The sequence below is a fragment of the Melanerpes formicivorus genome, unplaced genomic scaffold (assembly GCF_026170545.1).
Source record: "Melanerpes formicivorus ecotype bairdi unplaced genomic scaffold, bMelFor1.0.p_v2 SCAF_34, whole genome shotgun sequence".
Taxonomy (NCBI): Eukaryota; Metazoa; Chordata; class Aves; order Piciformes; family Picidae; genus Melanerpes; species Melanerpes formicivorus.
Window position 1 is genome coordinate 3,535,857 of NW_027142386.1, and position 6,963 is coordinate 3,542,819.

The 6,963-nt window shown below is 58.2% G+C and overlaps 1 protein-coding gene across 1 annotated transcript; it reads left to right on the top strand.

Annotated features, from left to right (window-relative positions):
* Positions 1-3: 3 nt before the first annotated feature.
* On the top strand, positions 4-4,517 carry LOC137450212 (uncharacterized). Its single transcript, XM_068156512.1, has 2 exons — positions 4-3,307; positions 3,342-4,517. Exons 1-2 carry the CDS (start codon positions 3,285-3,287, stop codon positions 4,414-4,416), a joined length of 1,098 nt encoding a protein of 365 aa, XP_068012613.1. The 5' UTR covers positions 4-3,284; the 3' UTR covers positions 4,417-4,517.
* The last annotated feature ends 2,446 nt before the right edge of the window (positions 4,518-6,963 follow it).

Genomic DNA, 6,963 nt, shown 5'->3' on the forward strand with positions numbered 1-6,963 from the left:
ATATATATTTTTATTGAGATGCTGTGAGAGCTGCAGCTGTTGGGGGGTGGGGGGGGAAGGAGGGGGAAAGGGCTGGATTCTTCCCTCCTGTGTTAAGGGAGACACCAAACCATTTTGTTTTGATAGCCAGATTGGCTTTGATTGCACAGCAATTCCCTCCCCACCCCCACCCCACAAAGAGTGAGCTGAGTTCTGCTCTGGGTGGGCAAGGTACTTGGTGTAGCCCCTGGAGACTTGATGGGGGATGAGGGGAGAAGGAATTGGGGGTGGGAGGATACCACTTTGGGAAAGTGCAGGGCACACCCCCACAATCCTTGGTCACTTTGGGGAGGGGGGAGGAGAGGCTGGGGAGAGGGCACCTCAACTCTGTTCTCCTTTTTACAAGGAGGCTCTTGAAAAATGGAGATTGTAGAGAATGTTCCTCTTGGGCTTGCTTGGCAAAGGTACTTTGGTGTGGGGGTAGGAGAGCTGAGCAGCCCCCAGCCTCCCTCTCCCTTTAGGGGCTTGTGCTTCTGTGTCACCAAAGCCCTGATCCTGCTGAAGGAGCAACTCTGCACCCCTCAGGAGCTGGTGGCATCAAAGAGGGCTTGCACAGAGCTGCTCAGCTCCATGGAGGGCCCAGGGCTGCTGTTTACAGCTCAGCTCTCCTGGGTCACAAAGGGTCACAGCCTGGCCAGCACCAAACCAGCAGCAGGCAGTGAAAGTCTTCCTTGCAGAGCCAAGGCCACCTCCCAGCACATGCTTGGCAGTAAGCTGCTGCTCCTCTCTTTCTTGAGGAGCAGAAACCCCAACCTAGAGCCATGCTGGACAATTAGCTGCTGTTTAGTTCTCTCTTGAGGAGCAGAAAACACAACCTAGAGCCATGCTGGACAATTAGCTGCTGCTCCTCTCTCTCTTGAGGAGCAGAAACCCCAACCTAGAGCCATGCTGGACAATTAGCTGCTGTTTAGTTCTCTCTTGAGGAGCAGAAACCCAACCTAGAGACATGCTGGACAATTAGCTGCTGCTCCTCTCTCTCTTGAGGAGCAGAAACCCAACCTAGAGCCATGCTGGACAATTAGCTGCTGTTTAGTTCTCTCTTGAGGAGCAGAAACCCAACCTAGAGCCATGCTGGACAATTAGCTGCTGCTCCTCTGTCTCTTTGAGCAGCAGAAACCCAACCTAGAGCCATGCTGGACAATTAGCTGCTGTTTAGTTCTCTCTTGAGGAGCAGAAACCCCAACCTAGAGCCATGCTGGACAATTAGCTGCTGTTTAGTTCTCTCTTGAGGAGCAGAAACCCAACCTAGAGCCATGCTGGACAATTAGCTGCTGCTCCTCTGTCTCTTTGAGCAGCAGAAACCCAACCTAGAGCCATGCTGGACAATTAGCTGCTGTTTAGTTCTCTCTTGAGGAGCAGAAACCCAACCTAGAGCCATGCTGGACAATTAGCTGCTGCTCCTCTGTCTCTTTGAGCAGCAGAAACCCAACCTAGAGCCATGCTGGACAATTAGCTGCAGCTCCTCTGTCTCTTGAGGAGCAGAAAACCCAACCTAGAGCCATGCTGGACAATTAGCTGCTGCTCCTCTCTCTCTTGAGGGGCAGAAACCCAACCTAGAGCCATGCTGGACAATTAGCTGCTGCTCCTCTCTCTCTTGAGGGGCAGAAACCCAACCTAGAGCCATGCTGGACAATTAGCTGCAGCTCCTCTGTCTCTTGAGGAGCAGAAAACCCAACCTAGAGCCATGCTGGACAATTAGCTGCTGCTCCTCTCTCTCTTGAGGGGCAGAAACCCAACCTAGAGCCATGCTGGACAATTAGCTGCTGCTCCTCTGTCTCTTGAGGAGCAGAAAACCCAACCTAGAGCCATGCTGGACAATTAGCTGCAGCTCCTCTGTCTCTTGAGGAGCAGAAAACCCAACCTAGAGCCATGCTGGACAACTAGCTACTGCTCCTCTGTCTCTTTGAGGAGCAGAAACCCAACCTAGAGAGGTTGCTCAGGCCATGGGTTTGATTTTGCTGCTGCAGGAGCTTGGTGGTGGCCAGCAAAGCTGTGCATGCTCTGGAGGGGTGCCAGCCTTGCTGCACCCCCTGCTCCCCCTGGGAGAAGCCTTTCCAAACCAAAATGCCTCCTTCAGCCAATCCCTGGGGGGTGGGAATCAGGAGCTAATGAGAGGATTTAGGAGCCTGGATGTGTGGGACCCCAGCTGGCAAACCTTGTCCCTGTAGCAGCTTGATGTCTCAAGCTGGCTCCAGCTCCTTACTGGAGATGTGGCTTGTCTGGGGTCTGTGAGGGACAACTCTTTGGGCTGCCACATGTCCCTGGAGGGGTCCAGCAGCCAGGTGAGTTGTGTGGGATGCCACTAAGCAGAGCTCCTCCTCCTCCTGCTGTTGTCACCTGGAGAAGGTGAGTGGAGGAGCAGCTCTGTTGTGCCTTGTGCTGATGAACCTCTGTAGCACTGAGGGTGGTGGCAGCAGCTTCTTGGTGCCTTTTTGCCACTTCAGGTGGCTGTGTCACTGTGCCACATGCACCTTGTTTGTGCCTTAAAGCCTAACAGCTGTGAGCCTGAGGCCCCCTGGGCTTGGTGGGGCAGCTGGAGGGAGACCTCTCTTGCACATGGAGGCCCTCCAGGCTGGGGGTCTCAGAGCTGGCTGGCTGGCAGCCTTTGGAGGCCTTTTCCTGTTGACTTGAGAAGCTGGGGAGTCACTAATGAGGAACCACAACCTGCCCCACACGTTCCACTGGAGGTGGGCATGAACACCTAGGTGGAAATTTTGGGTCACTTTACTACTAAAAGAGGCAACCTAGCATGAGGTGGAGGGTGACAGCTTTGCAGGGTGGCTTCAGGAGCTAGGAGTCACTCAGCAAGAGGTCCCCAGCCCACCCTCCTCTTCCTCTGGTTGCTTAGCTTTAGTTTTGCCTTCACCTTGCACCTCCTGGGAGTGAACTTCACCTCCCATTGGGAGTAGCCTGTGAGTAGGTCTGGGCACAAAGGCTGGGCTTGCCCCAGGGTCTGTGGGCTTTGGCCAGCCTGAGCATCATTCATGGGGGAGGGAGGTGGTGCCCAGTTTTGCTCCCTAGCTGGGGGATAAAAGATGTGGTGTTCTGAGCACAGCAGCCATTATCAACCAGGTGCCCCTGGGAACCTGCTCTGCCTTCCAGCTGAGAGTGGCTGAGGAGCACCCAGGAGCTGCTGCAGCTCCTTGGGGTGTCTGATAAACCCAGACCAAGCCTTCTGCAGCTGGGGAGGTGCAGAGAATTGGCAGAGGTCTCCTAGATGTTGACAATGTTTCCTGCTGTCTGTAATGCTGGATCCCAGGTGCAAGGCCTTCCCCTTCCCCCCTTCCTCCCTCTCCCTCTGCCTTCCCCTTCCTCCCTCTCCCTCTGCCTTCCCCTTCCTCCCTCTCCCTCTGCCTTCCCCTTCCTCCCTCTCCCTCTGCCTTCCCCTTCCTCCCTCTCCCTCTGCCTTCCCCTTCCTCCCTCTCCCTCTGCCTTCCCCTTCCTCCCTCTCCCTCTGCCTTCCCCTTCCTCCCTCTCCCTCTGCCTTCCCCTTCCTCCCTCTCCCTCTGCCTTCCCCTTCCTCCCTCTCCCTCTGCCTTCCCCTTCCTCCCTCTCCCTCTGCCTTCCCCTTCCTCCCTCTCCCTCTGCCTTCCCCTTCCTCCCTCTCCCTCTGCCTTCCCCTTCCTCCCTCTCCCTCTGCCTTCCCCTTCCTCCCTCTCCCTCTGCCTTCCCCTTCCTCCCTCTCCCTCTGCCTTCCCCTTCCTCCCTCTCCCTCTGCCTTCCCCTTCCTCCCTCTCCCTCTGCCTTCCCCTTCCTCCCTCTCCCTCTGCCTTCCCCTTCCTCCCTCTCCCTCTGCCTTCCCCTTCCTCCCTCTCCCTCTGCCTTCCCCTTCCTCCCTCTCCCTCTGCCTTCCCCTTCCTCCCTCTCCCTCTGCCTTCCCCTTCCTCCCTCTCCCTCTGCCTTCCCCTTCCTCCCTCTCCCTCTGCCTTCCCCTTCCTCCCTCTCCCTCTGCCTTCCCCTTCCTCCCTCTCCCTCTGCCTTCCCCTTCCTCCCTCTCCCTCTGCCTTCCCCTTCCTCCCTCTCCCTCTGCCTTCCCCTTCCTCCCTCTCCCTCTGCCTTCCCCTTCCTCCCTCTCCCTCTGCCTTCCCCTTCCTCCCTCTCCCTCTGCCTTCCCCTTCCTCCCTCTCCCTCTGCCTTCCCCTTCCTCCCTCTCCCTCTGCCTTCCCCTTCCTCCCTCTCCCTCTGCCTTCCCCTTCCTCCCTCTCCCTCTGCCTTCCCCTTCCTCCCTCTCCCTCTGCCTTCCCCTTCCTCCCTCTCCCTCTGCCTTCCCCTTCCTCCCTCTCCCTCTGCCTTCCCCTTCCTCCCTCTCCCTCTGCCTTCCCCTTCCTCCCTCTCCCTCTGCCTTCCCCTTCCTCCCTCTCCCTCTCCCATGTTTGAAGCTGGTTTGTGAGCCATGCCCTGCTGCTTTGTCTGCAACCAACGCACAGAGTATTTAAGGGGAGGGGGGTGGGAGGGGGTTTGAGCAACTTTGCCGTTTTGGGGGGGTGGGTTTGGGTGGGGGTTTGTTTGATTTTGGTGGTTTTGGCCTGCCTTGGAAATTTCCTGTTGCCTTCACTGTGTCTTTAACACTGCAGGAGTTGCCTGGTGAGATGCTGCTACAGTTGTACCACTGGAGCTCAAGGAAATAAAGTATCCTGGTATTTTGGGGAGGGGTGTTGTGGTCCTTTCAGGGGGGTGGGGGTGTTTTTCTCAGCTGGGGGGGTGAGGCTGAGCGGCAAGGAAGGAGCCTGGGGGAGGGCTGATCCCTGGGTGGGGGGAGCGCTGATCCCTGGGGGGTGAGCGGTGATCCCTGGGGGAGTGCTGCCTTCTGCTGGTGCAGGGACACCGGGCAGGCTCAGCACCTCCGGCTGAGGCAGATGAAAGCCTTGCCTCGGCAGGCTGGAGGAGGGGACAAAAAGCTTCTGGGAGGGGTTTCTGCCAGCTCTGCACCCTGGGCTTGCAGTCCTCTAGGAGCCGCTGGAGCGCTGCTGGCCCCGAGGTGGCTCCGCAGCTCCCCACAGCAGTCCCCCAGGCTGAGGGCTTCCACACGGGGAGCTTCCAACCCCCACCCCTGGGGGGAAAGGAAAAAAGCCCTCAGGGGGTGAAGGGCAAAGAGGGCCTTTGGCCACGGCAACCCCAGGCAGAGCTACAGGCTGGGGTCAGAGTGGCTGAGAGCAGCCAGGCAGAGAGGGACCTGGGGGTGCTGATTGACAGCTGCCTGAACATGAGCCAGCAGTGTGCCCAGGGGGCCAAGAAGGCCAATGGCATCCTGGCCTGCATCAGGAACAGTGTGGCCAGCAGGAGCAGGGAGCTCATCCTGCCCTGTGCTCAGCACTGGTTAGGCCACACCTGGAGTCCTGTGTCCAGTTCTGGGCTCCTCAGTTCAAGAAGGACATTGAGAGACTTGAAGGTGTCCAGAGAAGGGCAATGAGGCTGGGGAGGGGTCTGGAGCACAGCCCTGTGAGGAGAGGCTGAGGGAGCTGGGGTTGCTTAGCCTGGAGAAGAGGAGGCTCAGGGGAGACCTTCTTGCTCTCTCCAACTCCCTGAAGGGAGGTTGGAGCCAGGTGGGGGTTGGTCTCTTCTCCCAGGCACCCAGCACCAGAACAAGAGGACACAGTCTCAAGCTGTGCCAGGGGAAGTTTAGGCTGGAGGGGAGGAGAAAGTTCTTCACTGAGAGTTGTTCTCCCTTGGAACGTGCTGCCCAGGGAGGTGGTGGAGTCCCCACCCCTGGAGGTCTTCAAAGAAGGCTTGGATGTGGCCCTTGGAGCCATGGTTTAGCTGTCAGGAGGTGTTAGGGGATAGGTCACAGGTTGGACTTGATGATCCCTGAGGTCTCTTCCAGCCTTGGTGATTCTGTGAAGAGGTGAAGCTGCTGGAGGTCTCACCGTCCCCCTTCAGGAAAGAGGAAAAGGCAGCTGTGTTGGTCCAGGTTCTGCAGAGCACTGGGCTGGGAGCAAGGAAGTGCTGCCCATAAAGCTGGGCTGAGCAGCATGGGGTTAATCAGAGCTACTGAGCTGCCCCCAGGGCTCTGAAGAGGGAAAAGTGTCTCTGAAGCAAGATGCTCCTGAGGGAACTTAACTCTGCTGCTACCCAAAAGGGATGGAAAGTTGAGCCCGGTTCTGGGCTCCCCGGTTCAAGAGGGACAGGGAACTGCTGGAGAGTCCTGGGCAGGCTGGGAGGATGCTGAGGAGCAGCTCTGTGAAGAGCAGAGGCTGAGAGCCTGCAGGAGAGCAGCCCCAGAGGGGAGATGAGCAATGCTCAGCAAGAGTTAAAGGAGCTGTGGGGAGCAAGAGGCTGGGGCCAGACTCTGCTGAGTGGTGCCCAGGGCCAGGCCAAGGGGCTGAGGGCACAAAGTGGTACCCAGGAGGTTCTGTTTGCCCCTGAGGAGAAAGTTGTTTGGTGTGAGGGTGCTGGAGGCCTGGAGCAGGCTGCCCAGAGAGGTTGTGGAGACTCCTGGTGTGGAGAGCTTCCAACCCCCCCTGGGCACTGTGCTGCTGGGCAAGCTGCTGTGGGTGCCCTGCTGGAGCAGGGGGGGTTGGACTGGGTGCTCTCCAGAGCTCCCTTCCAGCCCCCCACTAGGCTGGGATTCTGTGGTTCTCTCAAGCAAAGCCCTGAGGGCATCCCCCCAGCTCCTCCATCACCTCCCAGCTTCCAGGAGGGTTCCCTGGGCGGAGGAATGAGCTGCTGGAAGTGCCACCTGTGGGCGTGTGGCCCTTGCCAGGAGCTGTGACAGCGCTGTCCCCATCTCCCTGAGGGCTGGGTGGCATTTTGGCCCGGGGAGGCACCCCACTCTCTGAGTGACACTAATGGCTCCTTTGGAACCAGTTCAGATGCTTGGGTAAATACCTCTGGAGGGGATTACTTTTTGCTGTCTCCTATTTACTTGCAGGCCATGGCAACTCCTTCAACCTGCAGGGCCTTCTGCTGGGGAGACCTGCAGGGTGA